Consider the following 21,636-nt stretch of genomic DNA (forward strand, 5'->3'; position numbering starts at 1 on the left):
CTCCTGTTGGCAATAGTTAACAGCTTGTGGGCATGTAAGCAATGATTTTATCATAGTTCTCTAAATAAAAGGAGGACCTTTTCACGTGGATAAGGGTTAAATAAGAAAATTAACCTTTATAGCCCTTAACTCTTGTGTATGTCTACAGGAAAGACATAACACAGTGATCTGTTTGACCCACTCCGGACAAAAGCAGCCCCCAAGGATCTCTACAATGACCGGTCTTTCGTGTTGACATACACCACGATTTCGTGTTGACATAACACGGGTTAGACACTCTGGTTGAAAACTTCGTTTTTAGTCATTGCGGAATTTTGGGCAAACATGCATATTACCAGGATAAATTAATTAGCATTCCGTAAGTTAGTTATAAGCAGGGATCGTACATTTTCCAGCGTTTTTGGTGCACGAAGTGTTGTTAACGGAATTGGTATAATTAATTTCAACCCTAATAATTAATTAGCGTTTATTACGTTGACATTAACCTTAATTTACCATTTCAGTTGAAATTATCTATACCAATTCCGTTAACACCACGCGAATCGATTTGGTGCAGCGGAGTGGTGTTAACGGAATTGGTATAAATAATTTCAACCCTAATGATTAATTAGCGATAATTACGTTAATATTAACCTTAATTTACCATTTCAGTTGAAATTATCTATACCAATTCCGTTAACACCACTCTGCTGCACCAAAAATGCTAGTAAATGTACGATCACTGGACTTATAAGAGAAAAGAGAAGGGGCCGAAGTGCAACGCGATGGTCCGACCAGGTTAGCAAATCGCTATCCATGAAGATCCATGATGCCTTAGATGTCGCAAGGGATCGGATAGGCTGGAAATCTGCAATCCGGAATCATGTGCTCCACTAGGTCACGACCCTCAGCACTGAGGAGAACGAAGCAAGGAGGAAGTTACAAAAATCTTTTTTTAAGCAAAAATCATCCGTGTTACAATACATCCATACACAGATCTGGAGCACCTAAGATACAGTAGCGGGTAAAAATCTATCATATTTGTGTTTTTATTAAATATTTCTATATGTGATCGACTAAACCTACCTTAACTATTATCATATGAAAGCTCTTTAAATGGAGAGTATAATCATATATTACATTCATACGATATCATAAAAGACACTCGTTTTGCACAAATTTATTTAAAAGTAGGTACCTAAAATAACTAAAACGCAAAGTATAGGTAACAGTATCGGAAATCATGAATAAAGCACTGAAGCAAGTGGAGAGATGGTGCAACTGTCATCAACTCTCCATAAACCCAGGCAAAACAGTGGTAATACCGTTTATTAGGAAAAAGACCCTTAATGGCATGAAGCAGCTGAAGCTTTATGGAAGGGTACTGGAAATGTCCAATGAAGTGAAATATCTAGACCAAAGAACGGCATGCATGGCTATTACTGGCGCGTTTAGAAGGACGCCAACAGCGGCGATGGAGGTACTGCTAGACCTCTCGCCGCTACACCTAGTGATACAATCTGAGGCGCGGAAATCGCTACACAGGTTGACCCTAACAGGCCTCTGGAGCGATAGCAAGCCAAAGACCAAACACACAAACATGGAATGTGACAATTTCATGAAAAGGATTACGAATATGGGCTGCTATAAGATGCAACCCAAGTTTGTGTTCCATAAGAATTTTAAAGTTAAAATTCCAACAAGGGCTGAGTGGACCGAAGGTCTTGAAGCACCAATCTCTGATGAAAACGACATCATATGGTACACAGATGGGTCTAAGACAGAATCTGGTACGGGGGCAGGCATTTATGCAAATGACTTTAGTAGTAGTATAAGCATGGGCAATTACGCCACTGTCTTCCAAGCCGAGACATTCGCTATAATTGCCTGTGTGCATGAGAATATAGTTAGGCGAACCCAAGGGAAGAATATCTATATACTCAGCGACAGTCAGGCCGCTCTCAAAGTGCTCGAAGCGCCCAGAGTGGACTCTAGACTGGTATATAATGGCGTCCAAGCTCTGAACCAGCTTGGAAGGCAAAACAGGGTGCAACTGGTATGGATCCCAGGGCACGAGGGATTCATAGGCAATGAAAATGAAGATGAACTCGCCAGAGCCAGATCTGTAAGTAACCTTATAGGTCCGGAACCATTCGTGGGGCTCTCACAGGGAACCATCACAACGGCTATTAAAGACCATACCAAGACCAAACACCAGGAAGAATGGGATAGTCTGACGGGTCTAAAGCATGCAAAGCTCTTTATGCAAGGAATAGACTCCGGCTGGAGCAAAAAGCTTTGGAAACTTAGCAAAAGACAACTCCAAATCATAACGGGGGTGTTTACTGGCCATTACGGGGTCAAAGGATTTCTGGCCAAGATGGGACACTCTGACAACACCGATTGTCGTATGTGTGGGGAAGAGGAAGAGACAGTAAGACACTTAATGTGTGAATGTCACGCCCTCGCCAGACAAAGAATGAAGGACTTTGGAGCAGGATACCTGGAACCAAAGGACTTTAAAACGCTACCCATGAGCTCCATCATCCGACACATGGATATGGTGGGAAAAGCTCTTGAGTAGTTGACGGATCTCTTCTAGGGGGTAACTGCACAAAAGATCCCTATGGGTCGAAGTGTATCCGCAAGGGCCCCCGAAAACAATAAGATAAGATAAGATAGGTAAAAGTGGTTTATTAACAAAAAAAAAACCACAAAAATAACAGATTCTTGACTGAAAATCAAAATATATGATTAGTACTTGGTACTGAAACCCTTTGCATCAAGAACAGCTTGGCATCTTCGGGGCAGTGATGCAATCAGCTTTGCGAGGAAAGAATTTGGAATGCGTTCCCATTCTTCCTTTAATTGCTCAAATCTTTCATTGATATTTCTTGCTTTTCTTGCACTCACACGACGTCCTAGCTCCTTCCATAGATTTTCTATCGGATTCAAGTCCGGACTTTGACTGGGCCATTCCAAATTCCTCACTCTACGTTTTTTGAACCACTGCTCAACAAGATTCGATGAATGTTTCGGGTCATTATCTTGTTGAAATATAAACGCCCTGCCGAAATTTTGGCGTGCCCAGGGAAGAAAAACATCTTGTAATATTTCTTCATATACTTCCTTTGTCATAATCCCGTTTATTCGATGTAACGGACCAACGTCACTTGCACTGAAACATCCCCATACCATAAGGGAGCCGCCGCCGTGCTTGACTGTAGGGAGCTGGTACTTGGGGTCATAGCGAGCATTGTCGGGGCGTCGTACGTACGTAATTCCATCTGTTCCAAACAGTAAAAACTTGGATTCGTCGCTCCAAATTACCTTTTCCCACATTTCCGATTCTTCTTGGAAATAAGTGGTTTCTTAGCAGGGCGACGAGCACGAAGTCCACCATCAATCAGACGATTTCTTATAGTACGTACGGTCACAGAAACTGAATCTCCAGCCGATATTTCTCGCATAATGTCGCTCGCCGTGAATCGTGGATTGTCTCTGGCTAATCTCAAAATGTTGCGGTCAACCAAATGTGATGTGCAGCGTGGGCGACCAGGTTTGTTGGGCTTTTTTACACATCCGTGAAGCTTTTCGCGTTTTAAAACCTTCGATATAGTCGACTGATGAAGTTGAAATTGCTTAACCAGAGTCGATTGCGTTAAGCCATTTTTGTACCCCATTACAATTGCTTCTTTTATAGCTACTGATAAGTTTTTATTTCCACGAGGTCTCCCCATGACGGAACTGATAATTCTTACAAATATTGTTACGAATTAACACGATATTCTTTTTTTTATAGACTTATATACTACAAGTGACGGACGTCATGTTCCAGAAATACGAATTCAAATAGATTTTTGAAATATGTACCGGCCTGTTAGCATATATTGGGCCTAGAATAAATCAATACAACCTTTTTTGATAAGTTATCAACAAATTCAGTCCCTGGTTTCATCTATTTTGATATATTTTACAGAAAAATCACAATATGATAATTTTTTTTCCGCTACTGTAGGTGGGTAAGTTTTATTTATTTATTTATTTTATACGTTTAATTTATTTAGTGTAAACAATCCTACTTCTTTCCTATGCATTTTGTACTGTTCCGTGTTACGGACACTAGAAACTGTTAGGTTCCTTTTATCATCAGCTCAATAGAGTCTGTAGAATAATAGCTTGGACGAATACCATAAATTTAAATAGTACTACGGTATTTATTTTCCAAATAGTAAGGTATATATACTTAGGATATCCCCACCTTATTTAATTTTACCTGGCTGTTATCCTATATAAATTGTTTTTTTTTGTTTTTAATCTTTCAGGGAATTTTTTTAAAACCTAATTGACAAGACTACATCAAGAAAATAAAATAAAATCCCATGTTAAAATGCGGCACGTAAGATTGGTAAGATAAAGATGGGATAATTGAAATTACCTACTACTAAAGTGGACCTTATTCTCGTTTGTTGGCTACACGCCAGCCTTAATCTCGTTGCGCCCCACATCCTTCTCAGTCGCGTAAATTTAAATTGGCCGAGTGTAAAATGTAAATATTGATAACAGCGTTTTTGACAAAATTTAACAGGTGAAGAGCGGAATAAACCTTATGAACCTGTGAAATTATGAATTTATTAATGTATTAAAGTCAATAGAGTAGATTTAATAATAATAAGTACTTTCAATCTAGTTGGATGTTAATTCTCATGATGATGTTCCATCTTTACGTCTTAAAGAATTCCCAACTAACATTAGGCGCTAAATATAAGGGTTAAAAGAGTTCTACATAAGCGTTTGTTTACTCCAGAGGTTCTATTGATGTTCTAAAAATAGGAGTTATAGCCGGCTATAACTCCCCAATACCCCCGGATTGGGCACAATTTTTATCACCTTGGGTTGTAAAACGGCGCTACAATAGAGAAATAAGAGGTATAAGAGCGCTAAATTAGTGCTGTAATAGCGTTGATTAAGTACTTAAGATTTAAAAGGGTGCCAAATAAGCGACTACTAACTATTTGAGTAGTAGTGTAGGGCCATATAGATGATACTTTGAGCTTTAGATGGTATATTAGCATTCAAAGTCCATATTTGTAACACTCAAGAAGGTAATTGCGCATTTTTTCCTTAGCCCTATCTGCTTTGGTTGCAATGTTTCCATTTTGTATTATTATTCGTAAGCTTGCACTGTGACAGCTTGAAGTGAAATGTAATGGCGGATAAATAAAAGCAAATAATTATTTTAGTTCACTGATGCCGGCGTTATCTGCGGATTTATGATGGCGAAATTAATTACACTGTCAATAACTATATGTATTACTAACAAAATTTTAAAGGGCCTCTGATCCTTTGCATATTTATCTGAATATAATATTTTATTATTTATGGTCCACCGTATTTAATTTTCAAAAAATTACACAATATACGTGAATCCGGTTTTAAATATAACAATACTAACATTAGGCCAATATTGAGTAAAAGTATCGATTTTTATTAAGTATTTACGTTCTAATTAATAGTTTTTGTTTTGCTTATTGATTCATCGGTCATCTCAACATGGCGCTATAGGCTTAGGTTGCAAGTAAGACTCTATTAACAGTATAAGATGTACTAAGGAACTAAGGTATTGAATAACGCTCGTCTGCGACTACATGATCTATAATAGTGACTCGTAACTTCTCTTTTCGACTGTAAGTGATACAAGAGAGTTAAGTAGCGATTGCGATACACGGAGCTATAAAAGACTTTTTATCGCCTGTTTAGAACCTTAAGTGAAAATTGCAGCTGCTTATTACTCATATAGATGTTAAGGTGGTAGAATTCACTTTGAGCTATAATACTAGCTGCTTAAGATGCATTATAGCGGCCAAAACGGCTACTGTGGATCTTAAAGCTATAGATGGACCTCTTAAAGACCTTGATATCACCAGAGCCTGTAAGCTTAGAATATGTAGCTATTCTACAGCGGTTCTATGTCTTTAGGTGACAAAATAAGTGCTAAGTGTCGCCTAATTGTTTGTTGGGTTAGGCTCTCTATTTATTAAAATGTACTTGTAAACATTATCAATACTTTTGTTAAAGGTAGAATCTAAATCAGTTTCGATTACCTATTTGGCTATGAGGCTTGTCGGGAGAAAGTAAAAACGTATTTTAATAGTTTCATCTAAAATAGTCGGTTTATAGTTATAACTAATAATAAATTTCATTTCACAAACATATTATTATGTGAAAACAAACAGTGTGCTTTATACTTTCCAAAGGCTAGTTTTATACATAGATACGGTAAGCCTTCCACGCCACTACCCCCATAAAACCTAAATGTATTGTCAAAAATTCAGCACCAATTCACTTCGGCGCCGGGCACCGTCCTTTTTCATGCCTGAAACTGACATGAGTTGGGAATAAAAATTAGCTTTAGCGTAGCGAAGTTATTGTACCGATCCACTGGGTGTCTGGATACATAAGGTCACTCGTTTATTGATGTGAAATTTAACGCCTGCGCTTTTCTAAATAGCATTTGTTCGGAAAGATGGAGTCAAGTGCGCTAATAACTAGTAGGTAACTAAATCTCCAAGGTGCTTTAGCATCGAAATTAACATTCTGTTTCGAAAACTAGTGTACTTATTCAAAACCTTTGTTTTACTATTCTATTCATGCCGACTGAATCAAGAATATTTAATTACCTATTATAATATACATACTTAGATACTCCTTTAGATATGCCGTTACTTAGATACCTGCTGGCTGATAAGTGATAACACACAGCCTAGGTACCTACCTATATCTTAGAATTTTAAAATTTTAAACATGATACCTAGATATATTCTACAAATGTTGAAAGTAGAAAAAACGGAAAAGGATTTTTTGAAATTCATTCCTTAAGGGGGTGAAAATGGAGTTGAAAGTCGTTAACTTCTGCGTGGATGAAGCTGTGTGCGGAGGCTGGTTCATACTAGTATTTTTTTTTTAATCATGAAAATATGTTCACGCATATACGTAAATATTATATTTATATCTGTCATGTGTAGGTACCTAAGATATCGCGAAAACAGCCTCCTCGCGCCTGAGCCGTCGGCCGACATGCGGTGGGCGGTCAGGGTACCGCTCAGCAACAGGAAGCAATCCGTGTATATCCAGCCGGCGCGGCACCACGACCACAGCGGCGAGCTTACCACCTGGAAAATAGATTTTGATTTGTTGATTAAAACCAACACGACTGTACACTTATTATTTAAAACTACAACTGGACTTTATCGCGTGTACCTACTTTTTAGACTCCAATACTCCACTGTCCATCTGTCCGTCCGTCTGTCTGTCTGTCTGTCACCAGGCTGTAACTCAAGAACCGTGATAGCTATTAGGCAGTTGAAATTTTCACAGATACTAAAACAAATACTAAAAACAAAATATAATAAATATTTAGGTGGGGCTCTGATACAATAAACGTGATTTATTTGCCGTTTTTTGCTTTAATGGTACGGAAACCTTCGTGCGCGAGTCCGACTCGAACTTGGTCGGTTTTTTCATTATTAACTCCAACCTTTTAGTTTTCAAATAATGAGCAGGGTGGATGAGACTAGCCCAGGATCGGGATAAGTGGCGTACATGAAGAGATGCCTATTATGCTCAGCAGTGGGCGACAGGAGGCTAAAATGATTATGATGATGATGAACAGGGTCCGAAAGCTTGCAAAACGATGACGTGAAATTGATGTCACGTTGCATAGAGGATAATTAATTCCACTAAAAACTGAAATAGGATGTCATATATTAAATTAAAGAATAATTCACCAAGCCACAATTGGCATAAAGGGCTTAAGCGCCAGTATGAATCTATGGCACCTAAGACTATTGTAAGTTAGCCGTGATAATTACCTAGTCAACGAAGTATGTAAGTATTTTTTATTTTTACATTTTTTAAGCTTATCGCACACAGAGCCACTAGTTTTATACTTTTGGACTGCCTTAAAATATGTAATTAAAATTCAAATAATTTTCACACATTCCTAAGTAATTAACTAATTACTCTACACAGGGTTTTAGTCTTTTTATTCAGAGGCTCTAGACATGTTGTGTTTAAATTAGACCCTGCAATTAAAATAAAAGCAATGATGCAGTAAATTATGTGGCGTATGTTGTAGTAGCAAGGCGTCGCATATCTTAATAGCTACTCCGCTAAAATATTACGACACATTTTCATTTGTAGCCAAAACGCGTAGGTACCATGCCGTACGTTACGCCTGATGTAAGCGAACAACAAACCCTAGGTCTTTTGAAACTACCTACAGAAGTGTCACTAGCTCATTTCCGACCCTTTCCAGTTCCAGACCGAGATGTGATTGTGGGTGATTGGTTACGGCACAAATGCCTCATATCTATGGCCACTTTGGCTGCCTGTCACTACCTGTTTGATGTCGCCTAAACAATTCGATGTAGCCGCGACTGTGGCCTATTTGAGTTGGACTTCTGGATAGAACGAAAGCTATATAGTATCAAATAGTATTTAGTAACTGGAGATGTCATCAGGTCATCACTGTCATTTTCTTTACGAAACAGTCTGCCAATTTTTGCAGGGGAGGGGACGTCAAATGTCTTGTTATTTCTACATGATTTGTACGTAACGTACAAATAGCCATGTCAGTCCAATCTCATCCTCGTCAGTCCATACAAAAAATTTGCACAATTGTGCAAGTTTTTCGGCAGAGGGGTAAGCTCTTAAAGGCCACTCCAGTTATTAAATGTTCTAAGGGATAATGTAAAAAGTAAACCATATAAGACCACATGGGGTATTCTGATTCAGATAAACATTATGTAGAAATACAGACCAATACATTGACGGATATGTCCGGCGGACAAATCTTTCAGACAGATCTAACTTACAAATCCGTGCGTGTACGGCTAGGTAATAAGTAAGGTAGTTCAGAATGCAAGACAATAAACCACTACAATCAATAATTACAATACAATACCATCGCATATTTACAATGGCATAGCAATTAAAAATGTGCCGCCGATGCGTCATACGCTGCTAGAACAAGCTTGGCCACTTGCCAAGCGTATTAGGTGCGACATCGGGGATTTAATGAACCCAATTCTTTAGTTGGAGCACGCTCGAAAGTGAGATTAAGGTCAGAACTGCAGATTTGAAGATATGTACAGTTTTTTTTTCTTGCTAAATTGGAAATTCTATAGAACAACCAATAAGTATTGAACAACCAATTTAGTTAGGACCCTAAATGTCGCAATAATCGCGGAGCGTATTGGTATATACCTACTTACAATTTACATACAAGCAAGAGACAATTAAATAATCCGGGCAGCTACATCGATTTCGACATTTGCGGTACCTAGTATAATGTCGCGCTGTATTTTCTTTCTTTCTTTCTTTCTTCAATACAGCTGCGCGATTATCGATTACATATAGATATGAAGTTTAAACCAGATCAAAAATTTGTGTACCTTTAGACCTACATATTATGTTCAAAATTTCAATCAAATGTACCTATATAGTTCTTGAAACGTACAAGCGGATATGACGTCTAACCATTTTGGGCACGAAGCCCTACAAAATAGGCTCTTTGAAGTCAAATTACGAATAAACGATACTACCCGACTACATTTATTTATCCAATTTGGAATTGGAAAACTAGTTTCTATTTGTGATTTATATCGCGAGGACGAGACGAGCGTACAATTGAATGCGTTTTCCAGTGACACATTTTATTAGGCAAAAACTTAGCTATTTAAATCCCCATATTGTATGTATAAGTGAAGTGATCAGATAAGATTTGCAACTTGCAGACGCATTAGTTTTGAGGTTTGTTTAATCCCGTCTATTTATTATTTATTTTTTGTTCAGATTAAAGACAGAGTTGTCAAATGTCAATGCCATGCAATTTTATTTATTTAATACGATTTTGTAAGCAACATCACCCAACTATTTAAGTCCACAAGGGCTAGACACATTTTTTAGTACTTGCAACACAATATTACACACCTCAGTAATCTTCAACCGATTGTTGTAGGGCGTAACGGCGACCGGTAAAAACTTGTGGGCGATCAGCAGGGCGATGGTTGCCAGCCCCCTGACACCGTGAATGCAGGATATCTCGTCGTTGGAGCCTGGCGCGGTGAGCTTCTTCAGCGTACTGTACAGGGAGAAAGAACTGAGGAAACTATCTGAAAATAAAAGAGACATGTATTGTTAACACCACTTTGGGAGCCTTGTCTGTGTCTCTATGATCACGCTACTCTTCCTACAGCCGCGCCGTTTACATGATGTTCTATACACGGTGGCATAAAATAAGTGCATTCCCGTTGCCAGGGAGGTTTTGGGATTATACTGAGCAACCTTTACTATGGGACCAACCCAGAAATCGCGAAAATAAATTTACCCTCCCATAGCAAATAGACCAGCCAAAATGTATGAAACAGCCAAATATTTTATTCGCGATTTTTGATCCTATAGTAAAAGTTGCTCAGTGTAATCCCAAAACCTCCCTGGCAACGGGAATGTTCTTATTTTTTGGCCACCCTATATATATTAAGTGTTATTGATGATAAAAGTTTTAATTACACTGATCTTCAGAATTGTAAACAGTTTCAATATCAATATATTGGTCGATAGTGTAGCGTAGGATTTGCCATCTAATTTAATGCACAGTACAATGTGTTAATTACTTAGCATAAATTACCTACCTACGAGTACGCGTACCTACTGCTTAGGCTGTTGCAACTACCGAAGGGTCAAGTCTTATTGTTTTCTGTCAATAGATTCTTGAAGTGTAAACTTGACCTAGGGTAGCATTGGACTATTTCGACATTCCCTTGTTTTGGTTAGGTACACATAGAGATGGGTAACTACCCGGGTAAATACCCGAGAGCGGGTATTTACCGGGTAAATACCCGATATTTACCTACCCGCGGGTAAATACGCGGGTATTTTCGTTTTTCTTCTAAATTTGATGTGTTTAATGGTATGTGAGTATAAATAAGATTAATTTAAGTATTTTTTATAATGTTACATAAAATGTATGTTCAAACTAATTACGAAAAGGCTGCTATGAGGTGAAGTTCGATTTTAACATATCAGTCCAATTATAAAAATCGTGTAAAATCATTCTCTGGCTTCCGGAAATGTTTTAAAATGCTTTTAATATACATTAGAAAGATGAAAATAAAGAATACTTATGAATGATAATAAAAAAAAATTGTGCAGTATCCCAACTTGTGGAGCTTATAAGTCAAACACAGTTAGTTTTAGGACAAAAATGTATATAACCTTTTTTGTAGAAAATTATGTCTACTTTAGTTTGTACATACAACACTTTTCGATATTAATGACAGATTCCAAGAAATATGAAAAAGTTCACTTTTGCCCCCCTCCCCCCAACCACACCCCCCGCCGACCGAAGTTGGAATGTGTATTATCAACGTATAAGTACGATAATTTACTCAAGTCTAAAAAAAATACTATTATGACGGCCTTTTTTTAATATTTATCAAAATTGTACTAAAAATTCCTTACTTACAACTGCAACTGCAACTAAACCATTTAATTTTAAATGACACACAATAATTACAGCCATTAACTCGGTTTATATCTCCACTTTAACACAAATCGACATGTGCAACAAGAAATGAATCTACCCGTCCATTTGGGTAGATACGGGTAAATACCGGGTAGATGGGTATTTACCGGGTATTTACCTGGGTGGGTAAATTGGGTAAATACCCGCGACCCATCTCTAGGTACACATGTTCGTATGTATGTTTAGGTCAAATTTTTAATGTCAGTCTTTAAGAATTTTCAGCATTTCATCGGGCTGAAATATTTACTTAACTAAATATTTTGTATTTGCTTTCTTATTTATTTCATAGTAGAATAAAACGGAATAAAAATCTGGCTAATTTCTATTCAAAACCAGAGAATTTATGGGCCAAACAGAAAATAATTGAGGTGCGGAATATCAGAATAACACACACTGCCGTATTCGAACTTCAAGATATTCACAAGAGACGACAGGTACTAGATCCATTCTAGATACGTTATAGTTTAGATATCAACTAGTTCTCTTTTGCAGCGCAATTCGGGCAACCAATGTCACTTTTACGTTAGATAGAGTAAGATATCTATTAGATGTGAATTGGATCTCTAAGTTATATCCTGTGGAAATCGTTCAACAGTATCTCCAGAATCGCGCAAATGTCAAATTTGACAGGTTAGATCTTAAACATATCGTATCTTGGTGATGTCTAAAAGATGTCTAATAGATGTCTATTTCAAAATCCGAATCGGGCCCATAATATGCGAAGTGAAGTCGAAAAAACACCCACCTGTAGTTTTAGGTGCATGGTCTTTATCTTTTTCTCCTGCTTCGGCCTCCTGGTCGCACTCGGCCTTGTCATCGGCGTCTTCGCTTGGCAGCTCCTCGGAGCTTCCATTAGACAGATAGTCCTGGACGGTGGCCACGAAGACCAAGAGAAGGATGATGGCGTAGAACGACCTGCGAGCAGCATCCAAAATCAAACTAGTAATTAAAATCAAACTAGTAACATCGTCACCAAAATGTAAGGTATCGGTCTCCGGATTCCGTGTAATCTTTCAATTCAAGTTATTAACATTTGGTTACTAAACCACAAAACACATCATATTCTTTGCTAGTACCTATACTAAATCTTCTTCTTCCTCGCGTTGTCCCGGCATTTTGCCACGGCTCATGGGAGCCTGGGGTCCGCTTGGCACCTAATCCCAAGAATTGGCGTAGGCACTAGTGCTTTACGAAAGCGACTGCCATCTGACCTTCCAACCCACAGGGTAAACTAGGCTTATTGAGATTAGTCCGGTTTACTCACGATGTTTTCCTTACTAAAGTATACTAAATCTAATATGCCTACAATAGTGTAAACATTGTAACAATTGGCAACCGCCGAATACCTACCCAAATAAATAACTCAGTGGTCCCTTATAAGTAGTTTAACATGCTAACAGTGACACATTGATTGCCGCTAAGTAATAAATTTGCTAATGTCAAAGCAGGAACTTTATCCCGACTTGTAATTAATTTTGTACTAAACAAAAACGTTTTCTACAATTATTCACAACATTTTTTTTTTTAATTCTGGCCAATAATCTAAGCCTTCAATTGCTTTTTAAAATCCTTAATGACTCAATAATGACTTACAACGTCAGCACTGTCGGAAGCTCAAACCACTCATCCCATAATGATTCGTGGATGTGGCAGTCCCTCTCGTCGATCTTGACCTTGATGACCAGGCCGCTGGTGTGCTGGTAGTGCTTGAGAGAGTCCTTGATGACCACCTCGGCATCCTCGGGGTCGCAGGCCGAAGGCACGCACACCCCCCAGCTCAACGTGGAGAAACGCGGCACGAAGTGACCTGGCTGAACGAATTATGATATGACTTAGTATCCATTACTTTATCTCAACCGTTGGTAAAAGATAAATAAAAATGAAAGCAAAAGAAACTGGCCCGACAATCAATCCAGGAAACATCGTAGCTTACCCGCCCACTTTACGGCTGTGTTGAATTGAATAATATTCCGATTTATCCAAAAACTGGATTCAGGTTTACCCTTGTCCATTAAACTTTTGTAGTAGAGTGTCATTTCATATTACATTGTATGACATATCGACCAATAGACCTCCAACACTAATACTAAAACTCACATCATCTATACGGCTCCTGATCAGGTTTTTGGCCTGGGCCAGATACACCGGCACCTCCAGCTCTTGGTGCTCCGCCTTCACGTCCAGCCGCGCTAAGCAGTACTTGCCCTGGACCTTCACCACGCTTCCGGTCTCCAGTTGAACGCGTGCCCGGCTTCCTAGACACTGGTCGAAGTCGCCCAGTTGAATGCCGTTGCCTTGAAGGATGCCCGAGGGAATCTTCGCTGACGCGTCTAGCACTGGAATTATAAATGTTAGTTAGTACACTAACAGAGTATAAAGACTAAAAACAGTAAACTCCGAACATTTTAAAAATTTATGTACGATGTTCATTCAAATTACGGACTGCCCGTCGCTAATATCCAGGTTAATTTTCGAGATACAGATGTAGTGCATAATTATTTTCCATCGTATTTTCACGGAAACGTACGAACGTGTCACGTGCTATTTCAGTCAGTCTCGCTCAAAAAGCACTGAGGTTGACTGAAGTAACATGACAAATACGAACGTTTCCGAGAAAATACGATGGAAAACAATTATTATGCACTACATCTGTCATAGCTTTTGTTTTGCATGCGACATTTTTGTTAGAAAATAGACGACAGACTACCTACTCTTGTTATACCAATCAGCTCTGACACTATCAAGCTTTTATTTCCGTTGAGATACTTACTATTGTAAACCTTACGTATATACGTTACGTGTATTAAATCGTAAAGTCTAGTTGTAAAGTTTTATGGTTGAAAAGACACTACTCAGTTTGCGGTCCTTTGGGAATGGTGTTGCACGCAATGGTGTTGAGTTCGTGTAACTATTTGTTGTAAAGCCAAAATGGAGTATAACTTTCCTCACTCAATGCCCGTAAGGCTCTTTAGATTGGAACAGTTACATTGTGACGTAAAACATCGTTAATTATACTTCATAGTTATACTAATACAAGTAGGTACATATGCATAACCTAGCTGACACAAGGTCACAGTTTGTAAAGGTGAATGTGCTCTTAAAACACTGACATGTTGACACCTGTATTCATTTTTTATGAAGTGTAAAATATTTAATGGTGCCAAGATTTTTCTTGAGGTGTTTCAGAAATCGTCGCATCGATAGCCAAGACAGTGGGTACTAAAAATTTTAATGGTATGAAATTGAAAGCTTATCCCTTATCTTGGCATTGTAACACCCGTGATACATGGAACTGTTAAAAATCTAGCAGGTTCACTTTATTACCTAACAAAATATTTCTGCCATAAATAGGTCCAGCTATCCTCCTTTATTATAGAAAAAAATAATGGACACAAGTGTCATTGTAAATTAATTAGTAATAATCAACATGGCGCCGTGGAAACAATATATTTCGTTTCGTATTAGAAGTTTGGCACTTATTTTATTGATTAGTATATATTTTTTCATAATCTACATTATGATGCATTTACTATCTCTTAGGGCATAAATATTTACATTGCGGTCGAATTTAAAAACATTTAATACACAGAATATTTACATGAAACTGTTATGTATTATATGTGATACATTGCTAAGAACTCAAAAATGTACATATCAAAAGAAATGTATTACATTTAATACATTGCCAAGTTGTCGTCAAAATAGATTTACATGATTTTTTTTTTATATTTGTGGGGTTACAAAACATGTTTCAAATAAGTTTTATTATTTGTCGTATTATTTAGTTATTGAACTTTGATTTTTTTTAAGTACTTGATGTTTTTCGACGTATATTCGTACGGTGTAGCATTATTGCTACGCCGTAGCCTGTAGCGCGCAAAAATATGGTTATGGCAAAAAATACCCCTCAAGTACAAAAAAATATTATTTTTAACTTTGAATTATTTGTTTGTTTTTCCTATCTCACACAACTGTTTTTTGACATTTCTTTGAAACTTTAAAGGATCAAATTTTGCTTGGGTGGGATCAGGTATTCGTAGATGTAATCTATTTTTACAGGTTTAATAGTCATCTGATGCTTTAGATAGCGTTTAATTAGCAATAAATGATGATTTCTCTTGCATTACATGTTTTATTTTTATTAAAATCAACATTTTTCGTCTAAAAAGTATGTAACTAGTTTGTCAAGGGATTGGCATTGTATCAAATATGATACATATGATTTTCCGAAACTGGAAAATACTGGATTTTTTTCCTTATTTTTTAATAGTCTAGACTATATGCTCAATAGGTGACTAAAAACTAAAAGCTGCAAAATTCCATGGACACATTATGAATGGAATTTATTAACAGCTGAGTATACAATGAGCGGCAAAAGTGCATGGCCATATATGAATTGTTTTCATTTATACTAATATGTGAACTATTGTAGCTCGCTTTAGCCGACAGATGAAACAATTGGATAAAAATAAGTATGATATCATATCGCCACACTTTTTTTAACATCAGATGATGGACCCGGAGGTTAATAATTAAATTTTAACACCTCGCCCGCTTAGCAACCTCTGCTTCTGACTGTACAGGCTGCGATTGCGACAATTTCATTTATTTGTATGGTCTCTCTATAGTAATTATAGCCCAATGATAAAGCACAGAGTATTGCTATGTATTTGACGGCAGTATTCTAATTGTAGAGCGATCATGCATGTCGTAAATAATTTACTAAATTCGTAAGGTAATCCTGGTCACGTCTCCTGTATCACATTGTATATTATTCGAGGACTGCGGTCGTGAGCAAATTTATAAGCTAGGGCAAACCTTGAAACTAACCGTGGTATGGTTATTTATGATTTTTCCCCGCGCAACATCTGTTGCCGAAACGGTCGAAACAGTGCCACTATAAATAAATAGCCGTTGTAATGTACTACGCAGGCATGTCGAAGAAACGCTAGCAACTTGTGTTTCCCATAGTTTACTGGGCTGTGACCCGCCTGAACAATTTCGTCATTTGGCATATATGCATATAATATTGGCTCGCGCTACCCATAATTTGGGAAACGCTCTTCTGGAGTCATTCCCCAATTTTTTTTAATATGGGCTTGATTTGATGTCTGTCTCAGTGCATTTCACTCGCACCAATATTTTGGTGTGAATGTAATATAAGCAAGAAATAAATTGGCTAGGTGCAAAATGCGAGGCGGCGCAATAAAAGCTACGACATCACACACTAAAACATGTACCTACCTAAAAAAATATAATGTCAACTTTCAGCATGATATGTAATTTTGTCAGCTGTCAACTGGTAACTAATGTGTCCCATCCCCATCAGGGCACCACAGTCATTCACAGAGCTAAGAAGTGAAACAAATATCAAATTAAAGAGTAAGGATTTTTCTAAATTGCGATGCGCTTACTGACCTTTGGTGTTTTTAAAAATAAAGACCAATTCAAAACCGCCAGACATAATGTTCGCAGTAATTTTAGAAATAGGGATGACATGTTAGTAATTAAAAGTAATTTTAGATATTTTGACAAGAGTTTAAACTTCATAGTTTTAGAGTTAGGACCGAAGTAACTTTAGAGTTTAAACAACACCGCAGTAAGGGTGTATAATAAATTAGAGAGAGATGTAAAGGAATGCCAGGATTTAAAAACATTTGAAAGAAAACTGAAAGAATATTTTATTAGTAAGCCCTATTATTCCATTAAAGAATAGGTACTTTGCTAGAGCTTTAGATTAAATTAATATTTGACATTTATATTTTAATTCTGATTATGTGTTCTCTTTTTGTATTTCTTCTGTTTTAACTTATTTTCTTAATTTTATTGGTAATCACTAATTAACTGACATTTAATATACATATAATTAATTTCTTACTATGTTATTAATTGTAATGGATTTTTATTCTTTTGATTTTTGTAATTAATTTTGACATTGCCGGTGGTGTAATGTTAATATAATTGTATTTGCATGCATTGTTATGTTTTATCGGCAAATAAACGATTGATTGATTAATTGACCAAAGTGCCCAGGTGACTATCGTTTGCACTACGACAGCGAAACGCTATCTGTCTCTCTATCGCACTAATATGGAAGAGTGATAGAGAGACAGACAGCGTTGTCGCGTGTCGTAGCGCAAACGATTGTCATCTTGGCTAGATCCTCAGAAAATTAAGTAAGAAGAAAGGGACGAGATCGAAAACATAGTAACTCGAAAAACTTATAGATTAATGTCATATACGAAAGAAAAGTGACCAAGGCCTGACTTGAAACAACGTAAAAAGGTATTTTATTTAAAGTATACTCGTAGAATAGTAGTTTGTGTTACAAGGGATCAAAATGATATATTTCCGTCAAGGGCGTACATTGAATCCTGAATGAAGCGATGGATCCTACGATAGAATCCCGAACGTAGTGAGGGATTCTAAAGTAGAATCCTGAGCGTAATGAGGGATTCAAGTGTTAACGCCCAAGACGAAATAATTTTGATACCGTATGACACATACGCTTTTCACATCGACTATGAGGAAAATAAAAAAATCTTAGTGTTGACACTACAGTGTTGCTACTTTTTAATTTCTACTCTTTTTTGCCAGGCTGTACATACGATGTTCATAGTTAATTGTATATTAATATTTTATACTGGCAATGAAATGTCGTTGAACAGAAAAGTGCCACTTTTATTCCTCCTAGCAGGGAAGAAAAATCAATTTTCTGATTAGGTGATGTGAAAAAGTTATTTCAGCGTATTTGAAAATTCATTCCCGAAGGTGGCAAAGATCGGACATTTTCGTAGTGGACGATTTGATTGAAACTTAGCATAAAGGCATGTTATTAGAATACAAGAAAAGTAATATGAGTTTTTTTTATTCATCCCCAAGGGGGTTAAAAATGTGTTGAAGGTTTGTATCGGGTAAATATACTTTGAAACTTCTTCTTAGAAAGACGTAATATTGGAATACAAGAAAAGTAAGTAATTTCAGCAGTTTTGAAAATTCATCCCCTAAACGGGACAAAAGTGTGTATAGGTTGTATACAAATATGTATGTATGTAGTTTAAAAACTTCTTAGTAAGACATAATATTAGAATATTAGAAAAGTTACTTAAACGTTTTGGAATATTCATCCCCAAAGAGGGTAAAAAGGGGTTTTAAAGTTTGTGTCGGAAATGACTTTTTTTTAAAGTGAGGAATTTGACATTTCTTTGACATATTATAAAACAAGGAAAGCAATTTCAGCGTTTAAGTATGATTATTTATTCCCCAAGGGGAAAAAAGGGGTTGAAAGTTTGTATCGGGTAAGTAAACTTTTTTGAGTCCGAGTCTTGAAATTAAGCTCTTAAAAAATTATAGTATTTTTTCATCACACTTGTTAGGCGATGCGGTCCATAAATCGTAAATTTCAACCTAGGGCTATAATGTAAGTACGATATTAGGTACGAGTTTTATTTTTCCACGAGTGTGCCGCGGGCGGTAGGTACAGGAATTACGAACTCGTGTTAATTAAGCCCTTGCCTTCGGCTTCGGGTCATTCACACTCGTTCGTAAATTCTTGTTTACCGTCCTTAATACACAATGTACTATTGCTGCACAATGATCTATGCTCATGTAGAATACTTATAAAGGTAACAAACAACATACAAATACACTCGTACAAACTCGTGGGCAACAGCTAATACATTATAATCATGTAAGCAAATCGTAATAACATCGCTGGAATATTATAAATTATAACGTTTAATCGCATTTTTACCAAAATAAGGTTTTTTGCAGCTCTGCCTCTTGACGGTATAATATTTATGCGTCTTCTCAACTACTTTACAAGAAATATTCACGTTCGTTTAAATTAAGCGCTTAACTTTAGTACAAGTAAGTACTTTGATACGTCATGCAGCCCTAAAACTTATATTAAGAATATTAATTAGGATTGTTTAAAAAATTGCGGTAAAACTCTCATCATCCAATTTATTTTACAGCAACCTCGAGCAAAAGTTAGTTATTTAATTACGTACTTACTATTCAAAGCCCATAGTTTCGTCCCGCGTAATTGCCTTAATAGGATTTGCCCATGCCGTCTGCATTCTGGATTATGAATCCTTGAAAAATTGGGAGCGAACGTCGGTAGAAAAGCGTAAAAGTCTTCAAATTCACTGGCTAACATATTTCTTCGATACAACATATCTGTCAATTGATCAATAATATTAATAGTTTTAGGTTCACTGTTGTCCAACTCCTTCGATTTCCTTTTGCCATCTTTTTCTTTTTTCTTTTTTTCAACGGTCTCTTCGGAGCCTTTATGCTTGGAAGTCTCAGGTTTCTTTAATTCTGATTTCTTTTCCACCTTTTTTCCTTCTTCAGGGTTTGGAGCTGTTTTAGGCTTGGCAGGATCTGATTCTTTATGCTTTTTAGATTCTTCTTTGTGTTCCTCCTTTTTTGGAAGATCAATTTTAGATTTAATTTCTTCCTTTTTAGCTAGCGGAGGTGGTTTTTCTCTTTTTGATTCCGGCTTATTAATTTCTCTTTCTCCTGATTTTAGTTTAGGTTCACTAGGTTTGGTTTCTTTAACAGAAAGTACTTTCTTATCTTCAAGTTTAGAATCTACTTTGACCTTTTTTTCATCCATTTTTACACTGTGAGCATCTGTATCTTTTTTCGGAACGAATTTATCAACAGCATCTTTTGTCAAACTGGAGCTCTTATGTTTTAGATCCTTCTTTAAATTTCTATCATCTTCATCATCATCATCATCATCGTCGTCGTCGTCATCGTCATCATCATCATTGTTGTCTTGCTTAGATTTAACTGGGTTTGATTTGTTTATTTCGTCCATTTTTTTTAAACTCTGCTTTACGTTATCATTTTTCTTAGTCTCAATAAATTTTTCTGTTTTTTTCTTAAAGTCTTTATCATCATCATCATCGTCATCTTCATCGTCGTCATCATCATCGTCATTGTAGTCGACCTTTATAGTTGATTTGACTTTGTCTTTTATATCTTCTTTCTTTTTATCTTTTATTAAATCTTCTTTTTTAACTACAATAGGTTTAGCCTTCTTTATAAAACTAGAGTCAGTTTCATCGTCATCATCATCATCATCGTCATCGTCGTCATCGTCATCATTATCTTCAGGGAACAGTTTTGACTTTTCATAAGCTCTTTTCGTTTCCTCTCTGAGGTTTACTTCGGGTTTCTTAGTAAATTCTTCTACTTTTCCCTTATCAGCTTTATTTTTTCCAACGTCTTCATCTTTAAGCTGTTTTGTAGTTTTGGATTTTGATGATTTTTCTCCTATACTTAATTTAGAATTCACTTTTGATTTATCAACATTACTTTTGAAGATATCAAAATCGTCGTCATCATCGTCATCATCATCATCGGCACTATCACTGACTATTTTTAACACAGAACCCGATTTCGCGTTGGCCTTCTGATTGATCAGTTGTTGTTTCTCCCTTACGGCTTTCTTCAGTTCCTCGTAACTTTTGGCACTATCTTTAACACTGTGTTTAGTAAACTTGTCTGCACTATCAACGACACTTCTAGGTAAATCGCGTAAACGGAATGCGGTTATCACTGTCGCTAGGATAGGTAAGCAGACTATAATTAGAGCTAGCGTCCATCTGTTACGCGCCATGACCGACGCGTGAGACGCTCACCGCGCCATCATCGAACCGACTGAGAAAGTTTCAGCCAGAAACTCTACAGTTTATTTGTATCACACGTTCTAAACTAAACGCGAATAGTTTAAAATAAAGATGGATCGTAGGAGATCGCAATGTGATTATGGAGGATTATTTAGCCAAATTGAAATGATATTTAATGGAAAGGACCTTTTTGTGTTGGGATTTGGTGCGTCTTGTAGCGCGAGGGCACGCACGGTGGCAACAGGCCAAGATTGTCGTAAAAATAGTGTTGCAAAGGCGATTGTCCGGTCCCGATGGATGGATCGACTGCAACCACATTGTCTATTGCTTAACTATAATCAATTACTATATTATTTAAATTCGTTGTATTTCCTTCAGTGCAAAAAATATGTACTGTGAGAAATTATATCGCATCACGACATTTCC

At 36.9% G+C, this 21,636-nt stretch overlaps 1 protein-coding gene across 1 annotated transcript in view; it reads right to left on the minus strand.

Moving 5' to 3' along the window:
- The window catches only part of LOC134806544 (uncharacterized), a 28,956-nt gene extending 7,698 nt beyond the window's left edge, over window positions 1-21,258 (minus strand). Inside the window, exons 1-6 of the mRNA XM_063779844.1 lie at window positions 19,583-21,258; window positions 13,664-13,902; window positions 13,160-13,377; window positions 12,312-12,481; window positions 9,973-10,154; window positions 7,009-7,151 (exon numbers count right to left, since the gene is read on the minus strand). Of these exons, the coding sequence (XP_063635914.1) occupies window positions 7,009-7,151; window positions 9,973-10,154; window positions 12,312-12,481; window positions 13,160-13,377; window positions 13,664-13,902; window positions 19,583-21,200 (2,570 nt within the window). The 5' untranslated portion in view covers window positions 21,201-21,258. The remainder of the gene's footprint in view (window positions 1-7,008; window positions 7,152-9,972; window positions 10,155-12,311; window positions 12,482-13,159; window positions 13,378-13,663; window positions 13,903-19,582) is intronic.
- Window positions 21,259-21,636: the final 378 nt, after the last annotated feature.

This window comes from Cydia splendana, chromosome 3 (genome assembly GCF_910591565.1).
Source record: "Cydia splendana chromosome 3, ilCydSple1.2, whole genome shotgun sequence".
Lineage (NCBI taxonomy): Eukaryota > Metazoa > Arthropoda > Insecta > Lepidoptera > Tortricidae > Cydia > Cydia splendana.